Below are 27,420 nucleotides of genomic sequence, written 5' to 3'. Positions count from 1 at the left end.
CTCAATGACCAGGCCCCTTTCACACACATACCCCCTGTTCTACTTGTCTCACAGATTTCGCCCTCTGTCAATCTCCATCTTTAACTCCCTGACTCCTGAACTCCAGTTTCTTCCTATAATAGAAACAGAAAATACTGGAACTACTCAATAACCAGTATCTGGGGAGAAATGTTTCAGGTCAATGACCTATCGTCAGACCTTTTGTTGAACAAACATCGATCTCACCCTTAAAACTGATATGTAGTTACACAACCCCCTGCCAGGAGGTGGGAAATCAATTTAAATATTATGAGGCTGGAAGCCTCTTTAACCTCCATTTTGTGTTTAACTGTAGCTGGTTGGGTTTTACATGCCTCGTAAAACCAGACAGATACAGCAAGGCGAGGAATGGTGCACCCAGGAAGTAAGTACACTTACCTCCTGGATCCAAGGGTCCCTGCTTACCCCCACTCCCGCTAACCCACCATCCCCATTAAAATTCAGCCCTGTGTGTCTCAGTGAGGCTACTTCAATCTGGCAAATGATACTTAGAGGGTTGACGGTGGATAGGCAATGGCAAACATTTAAAGATCACATGGGTGAACTTCAACAATTGCACATTCCTGTCTGGAGTAAAAATAAAACGGGGAAGGTGGCTCAACCGTGGCTGACAAGTAAATTAAGGATAGTGTTAAATCCAAGGAAGAGGCATATAAATTGGCCAGAAAAAGCAGCAAACCTGAGGACTGGGAGAAATTTAGAATTCAGCAAAGGAGGACAAAGGCTTTAATTAAGAGGAGGAAAATATAGAGTATCAGAGGAAACTTGCCGGGAACATAAAAACTGACTGCAAAAGCTTCTATAGATATGTGAAGAGAAAAAGATTAGTGAAGACAAACGTAGATCCTTTGCAGTCAGATTCAGGTGAATTTATAATGGGGAACAAAGAAATGGCAGACCAATTGAACAAATACATTGGTTCGGTCTTCACGAAGGAAGAAACAAATAACCTTCCGGAAGTACTAGGAGACCGAGGGTCGAGTGAGAAGGATGAACTGAAGGATATCCTTATTAGGCGGGAAATTGTGTTAGGGAAATTGATGGGATTGAAGGCCAACAAATCCCCGGGGCCTGATAGTCTGCATCCCAGAGTACTTAAGGAAGTGGCCCTAGACATAGTGGATGCATTGATGATAATTTTCCAACAGTCTATCGACTGTGGATCAGTTCTTATGGACTGGAAGGTAGTTAATGTAACACCACTTTTAAAAAAAGGAGGGAGAGAGAAAACGGGTAATTATAGATCGGTTAGCCTGACATCAGTAGTGGGGAAAATGTTGGAATCAATTATTAAAGATGAAATAACAATGCATTTGGAAAGCAGTGACAGGATCGGTCCAAGTCAACATGAATTTATGAAAGGGAAATCATGCTTGACAAATCTTCTGGAATTTTTTGAGGATGTAACTCGTCAAGTGGACAAGGGAGAACCAGTGGATGTGGTGTATTTGAACTTTCAAAAGGCTTTTGACAAGGTCCCACACAAGAGATTGGTGTACAAAATTAAAGCACATGGTATTAGGGGTAATGTACTGACGTGGATAGAGAACTGGTTGGCAGACAGGAAGCAGAGAGTCGGGATAAATGGGTCCTTTTCAGAATGGCAGGCAGTGACTAGTGGGGTGCCGCAGGGCTCAGTGCTAGGACCCCAGCTATTTACAATATACATTAATGATTTAGATGAAGGAATTGAGTGTAATATCTCCAAGTTTGCAGATGACACTAAACTGGGTGGTGTTGTGAGCTGCGAGGAGGACGCGAAGAGGCTGCAGGGTGACTTGGACAGGTTAGGTGAGTGGGCAAATGCATGGCAGATGCAGTATAATGTGGATAAATGTGAGATTATCAACTTTGGGGGCAAAAACACGAAGGCAGAATATTATCTGAATGGTGGCAGATTAGGAAAAGGGGAGGTGCAACAAGACATGGGTGTCATGGTACATCAGTCATTGAAAGTTGGCTTGCAGGTACAGCAGGCAGTGAAGGCAGCAAATGGTATGTTGGCCTTCATAGCTAGGGGTTTTGAGTATAGGAGCAGGGAGGTCTTACTGCAGTTGTACAGGGCCTTGGTGAGGCCTCACCTGGAATATTGTGTTCAGTTTTGGTCTCCTCATCTGAGGAAGGACATTCTTGCTATTGAAGGAGTGCAGCGAAGGTTCACCAGACTGATTCCCGGGATGGCTGGTCTGACATATGAGGAGAGACTGGATCGACTGGGCCTTTATTCACTGGAGTTTAGAAGGATGAGAGGGGATCTCAGAAACATAAAATTCTGACGGGACTGGACAGGTTAGATGCAGGAAGAATGTTCCCGATGTTGGGGAAATCCAAAACCAGGGGACACAGTCTAAGGATAAGGAGTAAGCCATTTAGGACTGAGATGAGGAGAAACTTCTTCACTCAGAGAGTTGTTAACTTGTGGCATTCTCTACTGCAGAGAGTTGTTGATGCCAGTTCGTTGGATATATTCAAGAGGGAGTTAGATGTGGCCCTTACGGCTAAAGGGATCAAGGGGTATGGAGAGAAAGCAGGAAAGGGGTACTGAGGTGAAAGATCAGCCATGATATTGAATGGTGGTGCAGGCTCGAAGGGCCAAATGGCCTACTCCTGCACCTATTTTCTATGTTTCTATGATTGTACCTGTAGAGGGCGCCACACTGGATCAGGCGCCTGATAACAGCAAGTTTCCGCTCAAAAGCCTGCTGTCAGCTTAGTAAAAGGTGAGCGTCATTCCTTCGCCATTGTCTGCAAAATCTGTGCTATTGTATTACCAGATATACATAGCATTATTCTTTCCTACTTCATTACATAAAAATAAATGATTGTTTGACGCATAGAGCTTTGGCAGTGACCAATCAAAATATGCAGGATATCTCCTCAAAGTATTAAATCTGAAAGTATTAACTGACACGATATCAAATACATCAGTATTTTCTGTTTTGAAATTGTGTTCTCATATTTTATGCCGCTATTATACATAGAGGCAATGAGATTAGTTTTGGATTGCTCTAGCAAAGAACTGGTACAGACACAATAGGACAAATGGCCTTCACCTGTGCTGTAAATGTTTATGGTCCAAGAGGCATTCATCTATTTTTAATTAAAATTCTACCAAAATGCACTGAAGACACCATAATAAAAACTTGCACAGGTAAATGCAATGTACTTTGGAGCTGCTGAATTAACCAAATAATTCTTAGGTGCGTCTAAACTATCCTTTGTTCATCTAGCACATGGGATAAGTTAATTTTCTTTTAGTTCTGATATATCGCTTGTGCAACTATACTGTTTCACAAGGGGAGGTTACCAGGAAATTGCCTTTCTCAACATTTAATTTGACGAAGAACTGCAATTTCCTGTTGATTGAGTAACTATTCTTCAATTCTCATTGTCCCTTTAAAGCTATGCGGTAGCCAATTTTGTTCCCAATGCATCCATACTGAGAACTTCCATTTATCTCCAAGCTGTTCCAAACTGGGAAGATCTACTATCAGAAAAAGGCTGTGCTATCCTGTGGAGTCAGCATGCCGTTAGAGATGGGTTGGTGCCTATGTACTCTAGGTAAGTGACTATTCTGATTTCAGGGATGTACAGTATTTATAATCACGATATTTTCAATGTAATTTTTTTTCTCTTCTGTTAGCTGTAACACGTTACTACTGCTCATCTAATTTTCTACTTGCCAACAGACTGTTTGCACCTTCCAGTTTTCTACCATCTGTGCAGAAGAGGACAGGTCAGAAAAAGGAATTGAGTCAAAGCATTCATGGTTAATAGCTTCTGGACAAATTTTCCTTCCCTGTGGAGAGGGACCTGGCGTCTACCCTCAGCTTTCCCACAGCTACACTACTGAAATCAAAAACAGAATAGGGGTTAAAACTGGTATTCTAACTCATCTGTGGCCATGGGGACTTCATATTGAGCTAGACCACTAAAGAAACGATACCAGCCTGGAATCCTCTTCTCCGTATATCGTCGCAGTTTTTATAGTCTTTTGAAAAAAAAACATTATTCCAATCATGGAATAAATTTTCATGTTCACTGAAAATATCCACTTCATCCATTCCTTGGTCACCTCCATACTCAACTATTCTAATGCCTTCATGGCCGGTATCGTGTTCTCTACCCTCCATAAGCTTCAGCTCATCCAAAACTATGCTGCCCATATACCATCCCACTCACCTATCACCCGTTTTCACTGATCAACAATTGCTTCTGGTCCCCCATTGCCTCAAATTTAAAATTCTCATCCTTGTGTTTAAATCCCTCCATGGTCTTGCTCTTTCTTATTTCTGCCACCCCTACAACCATCCCTCTGAACTCTGTTCCTCTAGCCTCTATTATTTTTCTCATTCTCTGCTGAGAGAACTGGATAAAGACTGGTCCATGTCTTTATAACCGGCCTTCAGGAAATGCAGAACTACACTCTGGGGTAAATTTAACTCTGATATTCTATTCTTGAGGGAAAGCATTAGGTCTCAGCTTGATGCATCTCTCCAAATACACACTGTTGAGATTGAGAATTCAACATGAGTTAAGTGGAAGGCACAAAGCTGTGTCCTACCAATCCATAGCGTAGTATACTGGAATTCCAATATCCTGCCCTGCAAATTTCAATTTATTATCACAGAAGATAGAATACTATTCATATTATTGCTAAAATCTGGTGAAGTATATCGAGGGTAGTTAAGGTTTGTTTGTGTGGCACTTCTTGAGCACCAGTACTCAATGCAAAATATTTCATCTAAAACTTTGCTCCATCCAGTTACACACGACTAAAATCAACTTTTCACTAGCCCAGTAGTGGGGAGTTGTAACTTGTTGTCCACGAAGTAGATGAAGAGAGTCTGGAACAGTAGTCCATCCTTTTAAACTCTTCAGTTTAACACTAGTTTTACAGCATACACTACTACACTTTCCATGTAACAGCCATGAAATTCCTTAGATGAAAAACCACCACCTTAAAGATATATTCTGTAGTTAGTATTGCTGAGCCATGATGTTCCTCTCATCTGGTTGATGTCAGAAGGGAGCTTCTTTAGTTCTGAAAGATATGTTGTTTCGGGACACTGTCACACTGCATCACCATGTTGCAGGCCCCCACCCTTAATGAAAAGCACAAACAATGGCCCTCAACATCATTGGTGAGTATCCATCTAACACTACTGGCTTGGGTCTGGATTGCTGGATTGTCTCTGCTCATTCAGTAGCAGCACTCTGGATGGGGGATTTCAATATCCATCACCACTACTGACTGATCTGGCTGAGTGCTGAAGGACATAACTGCCAGACTGGGCCTGCAGCAGGTGGGGAGAGAACCAACACAAGGGAAAAACTTACTTGACCTCGTCCTCACCAATCTACTTGTCGCAGATGCATCTGTCCATGACAGCATTGGTAGCAGTGACCTTGTGGAGACAAAGTCCCGCCTTCATACCGAGGGTGCTCACCACCGTGCTAAACGGGATAGATTTAGAGCAGATCTAGCAGTTCAAAACTGGGCAATCATGAGGCATTGTGGGCCATCAGCAGCAGCAGAGTTGAATTCCACCAGAAACTGTAACCTCATGGGCCGGCACTCTACCATCGCCATCAAGCCAGGGGACTAACCCTGTTTCAATGAGGAGTGCAGGAGAGCATGCCAGGAGTTGCACCTGGCAAACCTAAAAATGAGGTGCCAACCCGGGGAAGCTGCAACAGAGGACCACATGCATGCTAAACAGCAGAAGCAGCATGCTATAGACAGAGCTAAGCAATCCCACAATCAACAGACCAGATCAAAGCTTTGCAATCCTGCCACATCCAGTTGGGAATGGCGATGGACAATTAACTAGTGGGAGGAGGAGGCTCCATGAATATCTCCATCCTCAATCATGGCGGAGCCTAGCACACGAGTGCAAAAGACAAGGCTGAAGCATTTGCAACCATCTTCAGCCAGAAGTGCCAAGTGGATGATCTATATCGGCCTCTTCCTGAGCTACCCACCATCACAGAAGCCAGTCCTCAGCCAATTTGATTGCTGTTTCCATAGCTATTTGCAGTAGCTGAATATTATCTCCAGAATGTCTTGTACACATATTGTGTATCTGTCCGATTGCTGGCACTCATTTATGTCCTCTCCAGCAGCATTCATGGATGTCCTCACTGATTCCTATTTCTTCTAACTTTAAGATTCTTCCTCGCTTCACCTCCCATGGTTGTTTCCTTATCTCTTCTCGCTTTCCTGCTCTCCAACTTTAGTATATTATATTTACCCTCTCACCTACATTTTTTTCTTGTTTGGCTGTCAGGTTTGCTCAGTTGGTCGCACTCTCAGCTCTGTGCAGAAGATTGTGGGTTCATATCACATTATGGATTTAAGCACATAATCTAAGCTGGCAGTTAAGTGCAGCAGCTATACATATTCACCAACATGTATCACAGTGTACAGGTCTACTTGCAGCTAAAAATTGGGAACAATCTATCATCTTTGGCCCCACTACAAATTTCTCTGCACCACCCTCCCCAGCCACTGTCTCACTGAACCATCCTATCTGCAATTTCTGTGTTCTACTTGACTCCAAGCTGAGCTTCCAACCCTGTATTCTCTCCATCACAAAGACCACGTACTTCCATTCTGTAACATGATCCGCCTCCACCTCAGCCCACCTGTCGCTGAAACCTTCATCCATTCCTTGGTCACCTCCATACTCAACTATTCTAATGCCTTCATGGCCGGTATCGTGTTCTCTACCCTCCATAAGCTTCAGCTCATCCAAAACTATGCTGCCCATATACCATCCCACTCACCTATCACCCGTTTTCACTGATCAACAATTGCTTCTGGTCCCCCATTGCTTCAAATTTAAAATTCTCATCCTTGTGTTTAAATCCCTCCATGGTCTTGCTCTTTCTTATTTCTGCCACCCCTACAACCATCCCTCTGAACTCTGTTCCTCTAGCCTCTTGTACATCACCCCTTCCCTTCACCCCACCATTGGCAGATGAATCATCAGCCACCTAGGCACTGCACTGTGCAACCTTTCTGCCTCCACCTCCTTGTTGTCTTTGAAGATCCTACTTAAAACCCACCTCTTAACTCATTTGGTTAGTTTGACTTGGTGTGTTTTTTAAAAAAACTCAAGCCTCTGTGAAGCATCTAGGGATTTATTTTTTCAGTCAAGGTTTATATGTGCAAGTTATTGTTGATACTGGCATTCATTCATGGCCTACCAGCACCCATTAGAGTATCTTATTCCCCTGAGCTGAGGGAGTGCTGGATTGTTGGGAGTTGAAATCATTTGGATGAGATATTAAGAACATAAGAAATAGCAGTAGGCCAAACGGCCCCTCGAGCCTGCTCAGCCATTCAATAAGATCATAGCTGATCAGATCTTGGCCTCAAATCCACATGCCTGCCAGTTCCCTATAACCCTTGACCCACATCTGCTTGCTCAGATGTAAAATATCCCATGAAACTATTCAAAAAGGAAGTTCTCCTGATGTTGCTCCTCCCTTTACCGATATAATCAAAAGCCGATTATATTGTCATTCATTCGTTTGCTCTTCCCTCAACTATAGAATCATAGAATTGTTACAGCACGGAAAAAAGCCATTTGGCCTGTCGAGCCCTCACTGACTCAGTTTGTCCCACTCCCCTGCCCTTTTCTCATCGCCCTGCAATTTCTTTTCCTTCAGATATTTACACAACTCTCCTTTGAAAGATAAAATTGTGTTTGCCTTCACCACCCTTTCAGGCAGTGCATTCCAGATCTTAACCACATCTGCAAAATTCTGTTGCCATTTTCAGACTCTTCCAATTCAAGACTAGAGTTTTAAAGTGTCTTTGTCTTTACAACTTGAGTCTGAAAAAGGACTTAGAAATCCAGGAGTGCTTGGAACAGGTGCACATGGGAAGTAGAAACAAACTATTGCTGCATTATTGGTTCTTTTTAAATGGATGCTGATGCAAACGATCTCTGGAATAGAACTTTATTTATGCATCCCAGTAGTTTTCTAGCTTTTAGCACCTACTCACAATGTGAGATGACATCTCTAAAAGCAATCATCATCATAGGCAGTCCCTCGGAATCGAGGAAGACTTGCTTACACTCTTAACATGAGTTCTTAGGTGGCTGAATAGTCCAATACGAGAACCACAGACTCTGTTACAAGTGGGACAGATAGTTGTTGAGGTAAGGGGTGGGTGGGACTGGTTTGCCGCACGCTCCTTCCGCTTGTTTTCTGCATGCTCTCAGCGATGAGACTTGAGGTGCTCAGCGCCCTTCTGGATGCACTTCCTCCACTGAGGGTGGTCTCTGGCCAGGGACTCCCAGGTGTCAGTGGGGATGTTGCACTTTATCAGGGAGGCTTTCAGGGTGTCCTTGTAGCGTTTCCTCTGCCCGCCTTTGGCTCGTTTGCCATGAAGAAGTTCCGAGTAGAGCGCTTGCTTTGGGAGTCTTGTATCAGGCATAAAAACCTGTGCATTTTGGGGCCTGTTTTATGATGCCAAATTCCTTCAAGGGAAAACTGTCCTGAAGACCTTCCACCAGTGAGTAGCTAATCATCGCTATGCAGTCACCACTAGAGTGGAAGAGTAGCAGGGTTCACAATTTAAAGCTCTAGGGGGACAATTTTCTAGAACTCAATAGATCACTTTAGTGCAAGACAAAAATACATTGAAGTTCAAACTTACTCAAGTTCAACTCCAATATCAATGCCACATACCCAAGTTCTCACTTTTACAACAAGGTTTAGACGAGCCCAATGAATCACCAACTGGAAGGTAAAAGCTTTACTCTGGAAGGACCAAGGAATATGGAAAGATCTCTGGGACAACTGTTAATACAATTCTGGCAGCTGTTCCAAAGTTGGAGAATATTAAAGCCATAGGAAAACCATTGGCTATGCATCAAATTGAGTTTTTTTTTGATCAGCAAATTTTTGGCAGACAGACAAAAGGCAGCAGAATTAAAATGACACTCCTTTACAGATGAAAGAATGTAGATGGAGGTACAAGAACACCAATTAATGAGAGTTCAGAATGGTTTTCTTTCCAAAATTTACATTCTCGCAAATGCAGTTTAATGCAATTGCTGTATGCATATACCTGCCAGAACTTTTGGACCTGCCCTTGAGGCCCATAAATAATGGATCAGTCAGTTCATTTTACTGCACTTTTATTTTTAAGTGGCATGCTTGCTGTCTTGACTTCTAGTGTTATTCCAAATCAAAAACAATTTTTACGAACTTTCTCTGAATTTACCTAGTTTTTTGGGGGTTGAATTTTCTTTTTTTGTCATTAAAAATAGAACTGAAGAAAATACCCGGAAAAAAATGGATTTTTAAATTGGCAATAAAAAATGACTTTAATGATCCTTACTTATTGCTCATCAAACATCAAATGTCCAAACAGTGCAATGTGCAACATCATCAGTTCACACTTGTGGACTGCTAAATCCCATTTTCAATTATGCTATTGTGGGAAGAGAAAACTCTTGCATGGTGTTAGAATTGATAAATTTGGGAAGTGCTACATGGTATGTGGTAATGCAATACAGGCACTAGCTAAAACGACTTTAAATGCAGACAGTAGCATGGCTGGAGTGAGGTACTAAGGGTAGGCTGAGTAGGTAAAGAGTGCACGTATTCAGTACTGAGATGCAGGATCCACAAAAACCAGGCACCTCCTTCAAGCAAAAGGAAGGAAAATTGCAGGGAGATTGGCTAACGATGGTTTGACAGGAAGTAGACCATTGTTGTGTGCCATCAGGAATTAGAGGGTACAATTCCCTCCACCTGAAAACAAAGTGTTCAGAGAAATAATGATAGCTAAGAACACCACCACAGATTGGACAAACACTTCATGCATGTCAACCAGGTGACAAAGAACTAGAAAGAACCAGAATATAGTCAGATTGCTGAAAAACCTTTACTAAGTATGCACTCACTGATGTATGCTTATGTTGACATATGCTATACTGTATAAGCATTCAGCGAGCACGATTTATTTGAGCAAAATGCAATGCTAATGCTTTATTACAAATCTGAAAATTATATATAGAAGGATTAAATATTCAACTTGTATACTGGAATTAAAAATTAAACCGATTAACAACCTTGGAATCAGCTCCCTTTATTTGTCAGTCTGTATCTGAAAGGCATTCTATGTGCACAAGTCAAGTGTAAGTAATTCACATTGGCAGGACATAAATATTGCATACGGGCAGGTGGCACACATTCTGGGAGTTCAATTCAACATCCTATCTAAATGAAATATTCAAATTCCCTCCATCTACAAAATATGCCTTTTGCCATTTGTTACTTTCTTGGTCTGAGAAACCAGCAGGCAAAAAAAATGCATGCAGGTGACCAGCAAGTAATTACCATATACATCACATATTTGTAGATACAACAGAAAGTATGTGAAAGAAGAAAGGTATTAAGAAAATAAAGTCAACTGTACATTTTATTGCTCTTCAGTACATAATATTGTAATAAAATCATGGATAACATTGGGGATTTTGTTTGTTCAGATGAACTCTTAGATCAACGATCGTAACATAACAAATGCTACCACTGTACTGCAGAATACTTAATTTTCGCTTATGGTAGTTTATGTCTAAGAAGCATTCTACCTTTCAGAGGGAGCAGAGAGATATTTAAGTCAGTGCATTAGCTCTAAAGTGGCATAGAATTTGTATTTAAACTCTAATAACTTAATCCACAGGTTCCATAAAAGTGTAAAGAAAAACAATTAAATGATCCTAGGTTTTTAGCAATAATAAAAGTGTTAACTCAACATTGCTCATCAATCTAAAATTAGATTTTTCTCCATCCACACATCACTTGGAAATACTTTGCATGTTAACTATGATTTTTTTTTAAATCACAAAATCTACATTGTAGAAATTAGTTTTCTTGGTAACTCAGAAGCTCATAAACCGCAAAATGGTCACAGCGTTGAGTACCTGGGCTGCCTGTCAACTTGAACTTACTTCACAAGCGTTTATCAATTTTCATGCTATTCAGCAGATATGCAAGAATGATAATTATAGCACTTAGGAATTAACAGTATGTGACTCATTGCCATAACCCATAAGAATTTAATTTTTAAAATTAATTTGCTGTTCTTTTATAAAAAAAAGCTAGTTTCTGATTTTAATGATGTAGGCCGTGAAATTTTGTCAAAGAAATTTCAAATGAACATCCTGCGTGTTTGTACACTGGTATCCCACAGCATAATTTCAGTGCCCTACAGTATAGTCAAATAAAAAATGAAAATCTTGAATATTAGTAACGATAGATCCTGGATGCACAGGATATTACTCAAGCCAGTGAAAACTTGCAGAATATTTTGATTAAAAAGTTAAAGATTTTTGTTAAAATCTGCTTGTTATGTTGTTTCTGGTAGCAGAAGTTTCAGCTGTGGAATGATAAAAATTCATATAATAAGTAAAATTATAGATTGTGACTTTATGAAGTTTCACCGCAATTATTCTGGTTAAAAACATCACACACAATTCTGGTATTTATATTGGTTAATGCTGCTATTTGTTGAAAGAATAACTGGCAGCCATTGATTATTTAGGGCGGGTTAGCCCAGTCAGCATTCTGAAAACAGTGATTTTGAAAAATAAAGGGAAGAATCAAATACAAACTGCTAAATGTGATAATGAAAGCACAAATGATGACTGTGTTAATAAAATCAATGTAAATGATTATAAAATTAAATCTATTTTGATGTGGGAAGGAGGTTGGTGGTGGAGTTCTTAAGACTACTGGAAATCTGCTTGGAGATAAACAGATGCAGGGGAAAGAAAAACAAGATACAGGTTTTTCAATGGCCCTGGTTATACCTCTGTTACCTTCATTCCCCTTATACCTTCTTTGCTGACTATATAGTTGCAGAATGATTGGGGAAGATGAGGTGCAAAAATGATTTCCATTCTTCGTAGAACAGTCCCAGAAATCGAGGCACATGCTTTGTCATCAGGAATCTTGCCTTCTACACACAGATGTGTCCGACTAACCATTAGTCTCATCAGGAGTTCATTGGACCAGGTCAAACCCAGAGCTGGTAACACTTTTTTATCTACTAAACTGCAAAACAAGAGCATCAGATACCAAATACTACAATGTAATGACCATCACATTTATAAAATACAGTTCTTCCTTTCAAAGGATTCCATGCAACATTCTGCATAATTTATTGAACATTGCATGCTTTACAAACCAAATTAGTTTCATTCTTCAAATAAAGCTACTTGTATAAATTCAAATATATGAGTAACTTCAGGCAGATTTTTTGTTCCTCTTCATCTGATTATTAAGAAGACTATTAAGAGGTCCTGCAAAGCTAGTAAAATGTACAAGGTGCATGAGTGATTATCTCCTCATGCCCTGCTTGTGGGGAAGTTGCTTATTTTTGCTTCATTCCTTACTTTGTTGATTTGGCTGAAAGTAGGAACTCAATGAGCAAAAATGCAGCTTCCTATTTTGTGGTACAGCTTGTTGACACACATTTGCTGTGCTACTGAGTTACATGTCTAGTGAAAATATCACAACATTAAACTACAATATGTAGGTAAATATGGAACAATTTTAATTTACAATTGTATAAATGCTTGTAATGTAACACATTTTTGAGAGTCAGACATGAGCAAGAGAAAATAGATGAAATGCTCAAAAGCATGACTGAAAATTCAGGTTTCAGGAGCCTTTTGAATGGGGAAATGGAAGTGATTAGCAAGGGAGATGGTTTAAGAAATACCACAGTATGGGGCAAGATGACAAAGCGTGGCCGATGATAGTTGAGCTTCCGTCCCTCTGCTCTCAGTGTTATTGAGCAAGATACACTGCTTGCACACTGCTGGATTGAGTTTAAGCTGGCTTCCAGGAAGAAGGAATGGGCTTACTGGTTAAGGTGTGGAGTCTCTACCATGAACTGAACAGGATAGCTTTTGTCTTGCTGATCTTGGGCTCATACACGACTATATTATCCACTGAGCCAGCAACAGCTGTGAATTCAAGGGTAGAGATGGAAAGAAAGCTGGGCATAGTTGCCATACTGACTTACAGATAATGCTGCTAAGGGGCATCATATAGATAAAGATAATGGAATCTCAGGACACATTGGGGATAACCATTTGCTCATGGAAGAGTCCACAGCAGGAGATGTGCTGGCTGCATTGAACCAGGTCAGAATCGAACCATACGAGGGCAGTGCATTGAGGAAAAGCATTGGAGGAAGATAATGCAGTAAACAATCTTGAAAGACACGGAGTTCAAGAAGGCCTAACTCATCATGGTCACACAGAATGTTGTTAATGATTTTGACTAGAAGATTCTCAGTGGTATGGGTGGGACACAACCCAGATTGAAGGGATAATATGACTATCATTTTCTTAAGAGTCAAAAAGTTTGATTTTTAAACAGTATTTCCTTGAAAGGGTGGAAAATTCAAAAAGCGGTATTGTACCAGAAACTAAAGAGAAACAAGTTTAGAATGTGGTGGGACTCCAATCCCACCAACTGTTACTTTAATTATCTCTCACTGCTAGCTCTAGTGATACTGTTCCTTCAAAAAAGGGAGGTAAATGCCCTGATCCCAGGCTTCTTCTAATGACAGTCTTCAATAAGGTATGAGGAGATATGCAACCTGGGATGACTTGCCTGACAATTGTTCTTCCCTCCTGGAAAATATTTGGCAAAGTTCTATATTCCTTCTCTATCTCCTTTGTATTCACTTCGACAATGATTGTGATGTAAGTGTCGATGAACACAGATCACTATAAGCTAATGCACAGGTGCAAAAAGTAATCAAAAAGGCTAATGGAATGTAGGCATTTATCTCAATGGGGTTGGAACATAAAGGGGAGGAGGTTATGTTTCAGTTGTGTGGAGCCTTGGTCTGACCCTATCTGGAGTACTTTGTTTAGTTTTGGGTACCGCACCTCAGGAAGGATATTAATGGTCTTGGAGGGGGTACACTCCGGAACAGGATTGCGGGGCTGAGTGGCTTACCTCCTGTTCTGAAAACAAAGTCAGGTTCCACATGTATGCTGACGACACCCAGCTCTACCTCACCACCATATCTCTCGAACTCTCCGCTGTCTCTGATTGGTCATGTTGCTTGTTAGACATCCAGTCCTGGATGAGCAGAAATTTCCTCCAACTAAATATTGGGAAGACCAAAGCCATTGTCTTCGGTCCCCGCCTCAAACTCCGTTCCCTAGCCACCAACTCCATCCCACTTCCTGGTCACTATGAGGCTGAACAAGATCATTCACAAACTTGCCATCCTATTTGACCCGGAGATGAACTACCAACCACACCATCACCAAGACCCCCTACTGTCACTTCTATAACATTGCCTGTCTCCTCCTTTGCCTCAGCTCATCTGCTGCTAAAAACTTCATCCATGCCTATGTTACTTCTAGACTTAACTATTCCAATGCTCTCCTGGCCAGCCACCCGTCTTCCACCCTTCGTAAACTTGAGCTCATCCAAAACTCTGCTGCTTGTATCCGAACTCACACAAAACCCCATTAACCCATCACCCCTGTGCTCGCTGACCAATATTGGCTCCCGGTCTGGCAACGCCTCGATTTTAAAATTCTCATCATGGTTTTCAAAATCCTCATGGCCTCGCCACTCCCCATCGTTAACCTCCTCCAGCCCTACAACCCTTCAAGATCTCTGCGCTCCTCCAATTCTGGCCTCTTGCGCATCCCCGATTTTAATCACTCCACCATGACTCCAGCTGCCTGGGCCCTCGGCTCGGGAATTCCCTCCCTAAGCTTCTCTACCTCTCTCTCCTCCTTTAACATGCTTCTTAAAACCTACCTCTTTGACCAAGCTTTTGGTCACCTTTCCCAGTATCTCATGTGGTTCAGTGTCAAATTTTGTTTGATATAACTTCCGTGAAGCGCATTGGGACATTTCACTATGTTAAAGGCGCTATATAAATGTAAGTTGTTGCTGTGAGACATGATAGTTGTAATTATGTGTCTTCCTACTCCATTGCACAGCAAGCAGCTGATACTTTTTCAATTTTATGTCTAAATCTCTACTCTAAAATATCACAAAAAAAGTGTTTAAAGTATATAAATGGTTTCAAGTATTCAGAGAACCACTTTAGAATTAGAAAGCATAATCGCAAGATAAGTGGTTGGCCATTTAGGACCAAGATAAGGACAGATTTCTTCACCCAGAGGGTTGCGAATCATTAGAGTTCTCTATCCCAGAGGGCTCTGGATGCTCAGTTGTTGAGTATATTCAAGGTTAAGATCAATAGATTTTTGGCCTCTAAGGGAATCAAGGGATATAGGGATCAGGCAGGAAAGTGGAGTTTAGGGTGAAAATCAGCCATGATCTTATTGAATGGCGGAGCAGGCTTGAGGGGCCATCTGGCCTATTCCTGCTCCTAATTCTTGTGTTATGTTCTTAAGTGGAGTTTAAAAAGGAATATATTACCTATATTCACTCTAAATGACTAACTTTCATATCAATCCCTAGGTCTCCTTATTACATAGAATTTTACATAGAAACATGTCATACGGCCCAACAGGTCTATGCTGGTGTTTATGCTCCACACAAGCCTCCTCCCACCTTACTTTATCTCACCCCATCAACATATCCTTCTATTCCTTTCTCCCTCATGTACTTATCTAGCTTCCCCTTAAATGCATCTATGCTAATCACCTCAACTGCTCCATGTGGTAATGAGTTCCACATTCTCATCACCCTTGAGGTACAATATTTCTCCTGAATTCCTTATTGGATTTTTTAGTGACTATCTTATACTTAGGGCTCTAGTTTTGCACTCCCCAGAAGTGGAAATACTTTCTCTACATCTAGTCTGTCAAACCTCTTCATAACCTTATAGGCCTCCATCAGGTGACCTCTCAGTTTTCTCCTTTTTAGAGAAAAGAGTCCCAGCCTGTTCAGTTGTACCCTGTCAGTACTGATATTATCTCTAATTCTTTTTTGCACTTTCACCAGTGCTTCTTTATCCTTTTGTAATATGGAGACCAGAACTGTGCATAGTACTCCAAGTGTGGCTGCAGCAGCAATTAACTCTTACAGAAGGTAGGTACTGCAGGGAATTTATTGGCCAGAGTGATCTCTTGAACTAGTTTCGATTGCCAAGATGGGTTGGCGAGGAATTTACCAGATTTTTCTCCCCAAATTGGCCTGGTTTTTATCTGTTTTTTTTGCCTCTCCCAGGAGATCACATGGTTTTGGGTGAGGTGGAGTGTATAAGTTGTGATACACAAGGTAGCGCAATTGTGTGGGACAGCCTCAATGGACTAGATGGTCTTTACTTATCCGTCATTGTTCGTATGTTCATATTATCAAGGTTCTATACAAGTTTAACCTAAGCTCTCTGCTTTTGAATTCTATTCCTCTAGAAATGAAACCCAGTGCTTTGTTAACCTGTCTTGCTACTTTTAATGATTTGTGACTCTGTACCCCTAGATCTCTTTTCGCCTCTACTCCATTTAGGATCTTGTGGTTAATTTCTCACAATGTGCAAAAATAATTCATAACTTAATAGGCATTTAGCAAAACAAATTATTCTTACCCAAAATTACTTTGAGTCAAATGAGAGTCACTTATTGCATCTGCTACCTGTAAGAGATGACCAGAAAAATACTTCAGTAGTTAGTTTCTGTTGAATCACCCCAATCCCTCTGGTTCATATATATTTTATACCCAATTTATTTTACAGGGTCACCATTGATGGCAAGACAGCCATGTAAAGTAAACAAGGCACCACCACTACCCTTTGGGGATAAAGAGCCTTGACTCTGCTCAGTGCCTCCACTGATCAAGGTCAGGAACTAACTGCTTTTCCTTTCATGCTTTATTTTCTTGACCCAAATTATTGGCCTCATAATACTATGACATCAAATAAACAAATTAAGCTCATCTGTTGTGATGGATTAAATGGTACAACAGCTGCATAACCAAGCTTCTTTTTTTATTATTGTAAAGATTGTCATGGTTTCAGAGCTAAGCAAACACTAATCACAGTAGTTTTTAAAATCTATATTTTTATTATATCTATCTCCTCAGAAAATGTAATACATAAACAGCAATAAATTTCAGAATCTTACAAAAATTACCTACTGTGTATTAACAAATATAGCCTGTTGCCTTGTGTATTTAGTGTTTATATATTTTTTTTTAAATTCATTTGAGGTGTCACTGGCAGGCCGACATTTACTGGCCCGAGAAGGTTCTGGTGGGCCTTCTTGGAACCGCTGCAGTCATGTGGTGAATGTGCTCCTATAATGTTGTTAGTGAGAGATCCAGGATTTTGAGCCAGTGTCGATAAAGAAACAGCAATATATGTCCACTTGGAGTTGATGGTGATCCCATGCACCTGATGCCCTTGTTGGCGGCGGAAGTCACGGTTTAGGAGGTGCAAGAATTCCAAATTATGTATCCAAGAGTTTAAACAATAACACGCATTATGTGTTAATTTGGAAAGCCATACCTGATTGACACAGATGATGGGGCTACAGAACCTATGGCTGAGGTGATGGAGCCTGGCCCCAAATTTCTGAAGACATTTGGCCTTGGTAATGGAATCACTGGCTCCAAATTCACATCTGAATAAAGCTGCAACTGAATCAATCACCACCAGACGTATCAAGCCTCGTGACAGTAATATTGGTAACCTTTTACTAATACAGTGATTCAAAGATTCCTATCAAAAACAAACAAAAGTAGATCATCCAGGCTGACTAAATTTACTCAAACATTACTGATTTACAGTTTCAGCTTTACTGTTTTTATGTGCACATCAAAAAATAAAATAATCACCTACATGCACATTAGACTCTTCATTTGCAGATACATCATCCAATTATTTTATTAAAAGGTTTACTGTAGGGCACCAGTTCTTTTAACTCTTTGCCATCACCAACCTCAGCTGCTCCAATACAAACCACTGGAGGTTTGTGAATAAGGCTGGTGACCGTAAAGATCTTGAGACTGGAATTATATTCAAAATGTTTACAAAACACGTAGAACAAGGTAATTCCAGACAATGAAGCCAATGGGAACGAAGGCAAGCAATTTAATAATTTGTTAATCCTATGTCAAACTGAATCCAGCATAGATTCAATTCTGAAGTCCTAGCAAAGTACACAGAATTACAATGGCGTTCAATTTAATTTAGCTAGCTGGAGATTCCTGTAGTTCAAATCAAGAGTCAGTGTAAAACATCTCTTCCAGCAACAGGGTTGGTTACTTGGCAATGGAAAATTTAACTTTGTAGCAGTATCAATCATAACTATGTCACCCTAAAGCAGATATGTATGTATTAGCTACATTGAATCATCTGTCCTATTGCAAGAATTAGTAAAAAGGAGCAGCTCAAATTCTTCAATAGAATCAATATGAAGACCAACATGATCAAGGTTTAAATTGTAAAGTAAAATAAGATTCACTGTATAAAGCTTACATGAGAGTACATGGACTCCATTGTGAACTTGTTTTCTACTTTTCCACAGAAAAGCCAGAATATTTTCTTATTCATTTCTATGGACCATTTTTTGTTTTATAAATTGTGTAATTTTGCAGGCCATGCACCCTTTTTCACAAGTGCAAATGGTAATTGGTAACCTACATAAGAAAATAAGAAATAGGAGCAGGAGTCGGCCATTTGGCCCCTTGAGCCTGCTCCTCCATGCAATATCATGGCTGACTGATCCTTACTAAAAATAGTAACTGCTAGTGTATCATACTTCAACCTATTATTACAGTAAACATATTTCTGCAAACCAACCTTTATTTGTACTACAGTATTCTTTATATGGGTATCTTTTTGTGCATGGATAATATTACAGACAAAGGAATTACTTGTTGATGTTGGACTCACCACATCTGCAACATGTTCAATAAAGATGTTGTTACCAAACTTAATATCGTTGACAATGTCAGCGGGTACATCAGCTCTTAAAATTGACTGAAGGGCAATTAATTGCTGTAAACGTTTATTTGGGAATGTATCCTCTGTACAAATATACACAGCTCCTAGAAAGATAAGAGGTTCAAAAAGTTTAAAAGGGGTAGGAGGAAAAAAAGCAAACAATTGGACATTTCCCAAAAGACAAGAAGAAAAATGAAAGCAAAAACTGAAGGAGTGAAAAAAGAAATTGGAAGATTGCCACTCTGAATTCAGACTTGGGTATGTAGAACTCACGCAAATGGTTATATTTGGTGCAATCAATTAAAAAAAAACTAAGTAGCACTCACACCACAATCATTTTCTACTCCTGCACTCCAGTCCACCAAAGAGCTATGGGCTGGTAACATCAAAGTGGTAATTGTTAAAGTACATACTTTGAATATAAATTAAGTTATCTTTGATAAGTATTAAATCATATAAAGTATTTACTTCATAATCTATATTTAAAAAAATACAAGAATACAAAAACAAATAAAGGCCATTCAAATTTAACAAATCTGACCATTTTTTTCAATTTTTGTGTACCTCAAATTCGTATTCCTTAACTCACTGTACACATGATTAATCAGGTCATCAGCATTATACTAGGTGATAATCCATTTTATTAACTCTATACTTGAAGAAATTATTTAAGTTTAGCTTGTCGCACCTTTAATACGTAACCATTTCCAAATCTATATTAACACTTCATTACTTAAAAAATGAATCATGTCTTTGAAAGACAAGAAAAGTCTATGGAGGGTTCTTTAATAGAAGATAACATTTTTAAAAAACCCAAAAGTAAATTTTCTTGTCAATGTGAAGACCCTTGAATAGTTCATTCTAGTGACTCAAATTACAGGATGCATTCCTGCGGGTCCTGGAATAGCTCCATTACAAATGAGATGAGGACATGACTTCAAACATATGGGCCACTCTGGGGCTGCCGAATCCTGGAAACCATATTGCAGCTTGGAAAATCTGTATTTGCAATCTGTAGCATGATTTTCTGTAGTCGGATGACCTGGAGAAGCACTCAGACTGATTGGAAGTTAGTTCATTCCATTGTGCAATGGAGCTGCTCTGGGAAAGTTCCCATAATTGACATCACTGGAGTGGTCTAGTAGGGAGCCTCCAGGCCAGCAAGAAATTTGAAATCATAGAGTAATTACTGGCCAGACCTATATTCTATAAAAAAAGAGAGATCATGTTTGACTACATAGCACCAGTAACTGCACTTCATAAACAATTAATTGGATATCTTGGAAGATGTAATAAAGAAGTATATAAAATAACATTTTATTTTATTCTGAACCAAGATTCCCGCCTCCCCCGCTTTATCCTTTACACCCCAGTGAGAATAGATTTACCTTCCTTAGCCTTACTTCATAGTCCAATAATCTAACTCGTTGAAGACTGAATTGGAAAAATAAACCATATGCCCAAAACAGTGTTTTACCTGTTTCTTGTCCACCATAGCTACATGGGTATTGTACAGACAGACAGAGCTGCATGCAGATTTGAGTCTTCCCTGCTGAACTCTCACCAACAATCTCAGTAATTCCCATTAATGGAATTCCACCTCCAAGTAGCAAGTCCAGTACTGGGCAACCCATGCTAAGTTTTTGGTTCTGGGTCGGAAAAGGACATTCACCATTGTATATCTGGAGGGCTGGGGAAGAAACAACGTACAACAAAAAGCTTGTATTATTGTGCAGGTACATGTAAAATTACAGTTTTTAATTTATTGGAAAAAAAACTGAAAACATAATTTACAGTTAGACTAAATTTATACACAAGTAGAAACAGGATTCCAAACTATATATACAACAAATACATTGCAATATTTTAGTATTCTCTTTTCCCTAATAAATTTAAAGCCTCTTTTGCCCTTTCTTGTTACTTATATTGCCTTATATCACATTTATTATCCAGCCAAGAGAATTGGCAGGAAAGCAGACAATCACTGTATTGGCTAATGTCGCTCTCCACATTGCCACTAGAAGGTGTGCAAGACTAAAGAATCAACTCACCAGCTAACATTCCTTACCTTGGTATCTCCCACTCACACATTTAAGAACAAATGAAGTTGCATTTATAAAGAAAGAAATAACTTGCTTGAGATCAGGAAGTCACTACATCTAAACTGCAGGTATAATCCACTCTGTAGTGCAGTTTGTTAATATTTCAACATGCAGTGAACTTTTGGCTGCGTGGTTTAAGATAAATAATCCAGATTAATTATCGAACCTCACATCTCCACTAGCACCAAAAAGCAACAAACCAGAGGACTGGAATTCAGCAGAGGAGGACAAAGGGTTAGATTAAGAGGGGGAAAATAGAGTACAAGAAGAAGCTTGCCGGAAACATAAGAACTGACTGCAAAAGCTTCTAGAAAATGTGAAGAGAAAAAGATTGTGAAGACAAATGTAGGTCCCTTGCAGTCGGATTCGGGTGAATTTATAATAGGGAACAAAGAAATGACAGACCAATTGAACAAGTACTTTAGTTCTGTCTTCACAAAAGGAAGACACAAATAACCTTCCGATGTACTAGGGGACTGAGGGTCTAGAGAGAAGGAGGAACTAAAGAATATCCTTATTAGGCGGGAAATTGTGTGAGGGAAATTGACGGGATTGAAGGCCGATAAATCCCCAGGGCCTGATAGTCTACATCCCAGAGTACTTAAGGAAGTGGCCCTAGAAATAGTGGATGTATTGGTGATCATTTTCCAACAGTCTATCCACTCTGGATCAGTTCCTATGGACTGGAGGGTAGCTAATGTAACACCACTTTTTAAAAAAGGAGGGAGAGAAAACGGGTAATTATAGACCAGTTAGCCTGACATCAGTAGTGGGGAAAATGTTGGAATCAATTATTAAGGATGAAATAGCAGCGCATTTGGAAAGCAGTGATAGGATTGGTCCAAGTCAGCATGGATTTATGAAAGGGAAATCATGCTTGACAAATCTTCTGGAATTTTTTGAGGATGTAACTAGTAGAGTAGACAAGGGAGAACCAGTGGATGTGGTGTATTTGGACTTTCAAAAGGCTTTTGACAAGGTCCCACACAAGAGATTGGTATGCAAAATCAAAGCTCATGGGATTGGGGGTAATGTACTGACGTGGATAGAGAACTGGTTGGCAGACAGGAAGCAGAGAGTTGGAATAAACGGGTCCTTTTCAGAATGGCAGCTGAACCCAGCTCTTTACAATATATATTAATGATTTAGATGATGGAATTGAGTGTAATATCTCCAAGTTTGCAGATGACACTAAATTAGGTGGTGGTGTGAGCTGTGAGGAGGACGCTAAGAGGCTGCAGGGTGACTTGGACAGGTTAGGCGAGTGGGCAAATACATGGCAGATGCAGTATAATGTGGATAAATGTGAGGTTATCGACTTTGGGGGCAAAAACACGAAGGCAGAATATAATCTGAATGGCGGCAGATTAGAAAAAGGGGAGGTGCAGCGAGACCTGGGTGTCATGGTTCATCAGTCATTGAAAGTTGGCATGCAGGTACAGCAGGCGGTGAAGAAGGCAAATGGTATGTTGGCCTTCATAGCAAGGGGATTTGAGTATCGGAGCAGTTGCACAGGGCCTTGGTGAGGCCCCACCTGGAATATTGTGTTCAGTTTTGGTCTCCTGAGGAAGGACGCTCTGGTTATTGAGGGAGTGCAGCGAAGGTTCGCCAGACTGATTCCAGGGATGGCTGGACTGACCTATGAGGAGAGACTGGATCAACTGGGCCTTTATACACTGGAGTTTAGAAGGATGAGAAGAGATCTCATAGAAACATACAAGATTCTGACGGGACTAGCTAGATGCGGGAAGAATGTTCCCGATGTTGGGGAAGTCCAGAACCAGGGGACACAGTCTTAGGATAAGGGGCAGGCCATTTAGGACTGAGATGAGGAGAAACTTCTTCACTCAGAGAGTTGTTAACCTTGGAATTCCCTGCCGCAGAGTTGTTGATGCCAGTTCATTGGATATATTGAAGAGGGAGTGAGATATGGCCCTTACGGCTAAAGGGATCAAGGGGTATGGAGAGAAAGCAGGAAAGGGGTACTGAAGGAATGATCAGCCATGATCCTATTGAATGGTGATGCAGGCTCGAAGGGCCGAATGGCCTACTCCTGCATCTATTTTCTATGTTTCTATTCAGCCAGTTTGCTGCTTTTCACAGACATTCGCCCACTTCTCTCTCTCCCTCCAACTTCTTTCTGAATTCAGAGGCACAGGAACCAAAGTCTCCCATGGAGTATTTGATGATCTCTGTCTATACCTATTCGAAGAACCTCTGTAACCCCCAATCACAAAGGAGTTAATCGATATGGCATCAACAGTAAACTACTTTTACTGGGTGTCTGTTCCACAAATCCACTTCTGCAACAAATTTAAAAAAAAAAATGTTTTATCTAACAAGTTTTGTTTCCTCCCTCATTTTCTTACTTCCTTCCATTGTGCCAACTTCTGCTGGAGTACAATTTCACATGCACTGGCTGTCCACAAGCATCTTATCCAGTAATTGTTCTTCATGTGTGACCCTGCACGAAGAGTTTCAGGAGCCTACTAAATCACAAAGGTCAATATATGGCTGAGCCAAACCCTTTTCTCACCTGACATCCACACAGGCGTTCACTTGAAAACAATCAGGATGGAGCACTTGCTGATTTTGCCACTCCCTTGCTTGAATGCAAAGAGGGTCACTGTAGCACATTAACTGCTGCACCGACTAACTATTTGAGCGCAGTTTATGGATTGAACCTTTTATATACGGCTCAATATCACAGAGACACTGCATTTACCCACTAAGCAGTTAGGCGAGCCTGCCCAGGTTTTGTGGTTACATTTCCAGTATAATAATCTATCTCTATTTACAAATATTATCCAAGTCTCACAGCATTGTCAAAAACCTAAATCACAACCCCCTCAATTTTCTTCTCTCTGATGAAGATAAACTCAACACCTCATAGCCAAGCTTGTCACTCTCTGCTGTATTCCACATTCATAAAATGTGGAACATAAATTATATTTGCATTACAACCAAGCTCTATAAAGTTTAGTGCTTACCAATTTTTAAATGTAATAAATCATAAGGTTCAAGCTTAAAATAATCACTCAAGAATGTACAACATAAATGTTATGCGGAAAGTGTCATCAAAAATATTTAATTGAAGCCATCTAAATTACACAGAACTTTAACGGTTCATTATAAGGCATTGATATTTCAGAGTTTTACAAAGATGTACTCATTACTGTTAAAACTGGACTTCGATTATTTTGAATGTTACGTTAGTGTATGATTTTCAATCCTGCAGCAATTTAGGTTGCATTCTATCTTTTACACACCTGTTACCACCGGATCGCTCTTTATTGCTGCAGCAACGGTTTTATGCAAATACTGCACATCAGGACTGGACAATTTAGTGAGTCTCTGCAGATCTGGTCCCGAAAGACTCAAGATATCTTTTATTGATTGGATGTTTGCTATGGGGGGGAAAAAAATTATTTTAAAAAAAAGAGCACTGCAGGACACACATGACTATGAAACATTGGACAGGAAACTGCTACTGTATTGGTATTTGGTAAATACTCATGCCCAAATAGTTGCAGATTCTGTATACAATAACAGGTAGCTAGCGGTAAATTCTCTTTTATCAAAGTAACTTAAAATTCTACTCATTCTATTCAGTGTAAAACCTAGTAACAGATCTTTAAAATACCTAGTAACAGATCTTTACCCACAGCATACTGTCTATCAACTTGCATACGTGAATCCCCAACCAAAATTAGACAGACAACCTGCTCCTTTGAAGCAAGCCACTGGGAACTGCTCAAGTATTACAGATTATCTCACCATCTGATTTTCCTTTTCCCTTCAATCTGGTGAAGTACCTCATGACCTCAAACATCTCCCCAGATGTCCTGACTCAAAAGAAAAACTTCACCATTTATATAGTGCCTTTCACGACCACTGGACGTCTCAAAGAGATTTACAGCAAATAAAGTAGTTTTGGAGTGTAGTCATTGTTGTAATGTGAGAAACGCAGCAACCAATTTGCACATAGCAAGCTCTCACAAACAGCAATATGTTATTGACCAGATAATCTATTTTTGTGATGTTGGCTGAGGGATAAATATTGGCCAGGACACCGGGGACAACTCCCCTGCTCTTCTTCGAAATAGTGCCATGGGATCTTTTACATCCACCTGGGAAAACAGTCGGGGTCTCGGTTTAACGTCACATCCTAAAGACGGCATCTCTGACAGTGCAGCACTCTCTCAGTACTGCACTGGAGTGTCAGCCTAGATTTATGTGCTCAAGTCTCTGGAGTGACAACTGGCAATGAGGAATTCCAGCATACAGCCTACATCCAACCACTGCTATCGTTGTCACTGCTACCAGTGAATATTTCCTTAGCCGGTTTCTTATGGATGGTGAATGTTGTTTGGCTAATTGTGACATTTATCCCGCATTCCTTCTCCCAGCCTCTCCCTTCCATCTCCTGCCTAAAGACAGTATTTGCATTAGTCCCACACCACATATCTTCCCCATCACTCTGACTTCTGCCTTCTACACTATTCCAGTTAAGCTCAGTGCAAGCTTGAGAATTAGCACCGTATTTTTCTATTTTGCACCCCTCTGACCTCAATATAAACTTTAATAACGTTAGACCTCAACTTTGGCCACTTTGCCTGCTTTTCCCTTTCTCATGTCAGACCTCCCACTATTGTGTCTGTAAGCACTCTAGTAATGACTCCACGAGGCAAGGTATTGTACTTGAACTGTGGTGACCTGTCCATTTATTACAACTCCTGAGTGAGGATACAGCATGGTGAGCTCCCTTTTCTACCTGGTTACCTGTCGTATACAGGTGACCCCTAGGTCTCCACCAGTTGCACCATCTGGTGGTACAAGCATAGTGTATACAGTGTGAAGATACATCCAGTAGTCTTATGTAACTGTACATTATGTATAATATAAATATACCCTGTACACTCAAACAACATCACTCTCCCCTAAGTCTTGTGCCACTGGCCTTTGCATTGTATGCTCTGGCCCGAGAGTTGAGTGCCCTTACATCTTGTCTATGCTTTGGCTAGGCTCTCTCCCTGTTGACCCCCAAGTCCTTATTGCCACAACATTGGGAAATGGTCAGCAGTGGAAGGTTAGAGGTTGCAGTGGGGGTTGAGTGGGTTCTGGGTATGATTCATGTGTCCCCATGGCTACATACATCCATTTCTCCCCCCACCCCATACATAGACCATGTGTGTGGCTCAACACCTGCATTTGCATACATGTACAGAAGAACAAAAAAAAACATAGGATTCATTACATGACTGTTTGGGTTTTGCAGTAGTGGAACAAGTACATTTTACAGGTAAGGTACATATGTGATATCACAGTCTTGCCCCTGGGTTGTGTAGGTGCAGGTGGGTGAGGACGCTAGTTCCAGACTGACCGGACTGTGTCCAGGTTATCTGATGGCGGCGCTGCGCCCCCTTTCAGCTGGGTGGGCTCGGATCGCTCACCTGGCTGAGTCTCAGGGCCTTTGCCGTTGCCTAGTGGTGGGCAGAGCCACAGGAATGTGTGGCCTCCCTGTCCTCCTTTGAGGGCTGCAGTGTCTCCCTGCTGTCCTTCTGCGATAGTGGGATCCTGGTCATCCCAGGTCCCGTTGGGAGGGCCGGAGGGTGCTAGCCTCTTGCTCCCGGTACTGGCTTGGTGCCCAGAGAGGGAGAGCCGATCTGGGGCAGGATACTAGTAGTGGTGCCTTTGCCGTCTGCTGATCGCTAGCCCTGCAGCTGGTATGCTCCCTGTATGTGTGGCCACACTCCCTGGGGCATCACATTGGTTCCGGAGGCGGAGGCTACATGATCGGGAAAGCCTTCCGATGGGAGGTTACCCTTGGTTTTGTCGGCGTACATGTAGAACCCGGCATCGCACATCATTACTTCATTAACTGTCATAATACATTGGTTCCGACCGTGATCATACGACTTACCATGGTTAGTTACATTTACATACTTGCATTTGTCAATTATATCGTTTACATGTGCATCACCAGCATCGCTGTATAAAGAGTGGGACTGTCCCTTTAATTGTGATGGGTTGCCGATCTCCTTTAAAAGGGCCTTGCAATCTTTACCCCAATCTGATTCGCTGCTCGGTATCACGTGTTGCTCCCTCAACGCTGCCCCTCATGGTCTGGCCGCCGCCATCTTTACTTCAGGCGCTTCACCTCGTGGTGTGGGTGCCATCTTCTTTCTCTCCACAAGGTAGGCTGCGGTGATCCTTTTCTCCCTAGGTTCTGCCACGGAAACAGGGAAGTTGCCTTCGCCGCCGATTTTCTTCCTCCGGAGTCCTGCCACTGGAGCCTGGATCGTTTCAGCTGGATTATCTCGCCGTTGGGCTGAGTGGTCTGTGTCGTCTCCA

The 27,420-nt window shown here is 41.0% G+C and overlaps 1 protein-coding gene across 1 annotated transcript in view; it reads right to left on the bottom strand.

Annotated features, from left to right (window-relative positions):
- xrcc3 (X-ray repair complementing defective repair in Chinese hamster cells 3) overlaps positions 1-27,420 on the bottom strand; it is a 39,450-nt gene that overhangs the window by 6,690 nt on the left and 5,340 nt on the right. The window contains exons 2-7 of the mRNA XM_070879306.1: positions 24,336-24,473; positions 20,442-20,654; positions 18,914-19,068; positions 17,525-17,737; positions 16,607-16,653; positions 11,903-12,120 (exon numbers count right to left, since the gene is read on the bottom strand). Coding sequence (XP_070735407.1) covers positions 11,903-12,120; positions 16,607-16,653; positions 17,525-17,737; positions 18,914-19,068; positions 20,442-20,654; positions 24,336-24,473 — 984 coding nt within the window. The remainder of the gene's footprint in view (positions 1-11,902; positions 12,121-16,606; positions 16,654-17,524; positions 17,738-18,913; positions 19,069-20,441; positions 20,655-24,335; positions 24,474-27,420) is intronic.

Source organism: Pristiophorus japonicus, chromosome 4 (genome assembly GCF_044704955.1).
Source record: "Pristiophorus japonicus isolate sPriJap1 chromosome 4, sPriJap1.hap1, whole genome shotgun sequence".
Taxonomy (NCBI): domain Eukaryota; kingdom Metazoa; phylum Chordata; class Chondrichthyes; family Pristiophoridae; genus Pristiophorus; species Pristiophorus japonicus.
This window is presented reverse-complemented; position numbering and strand designations above follow the sequence as displayed.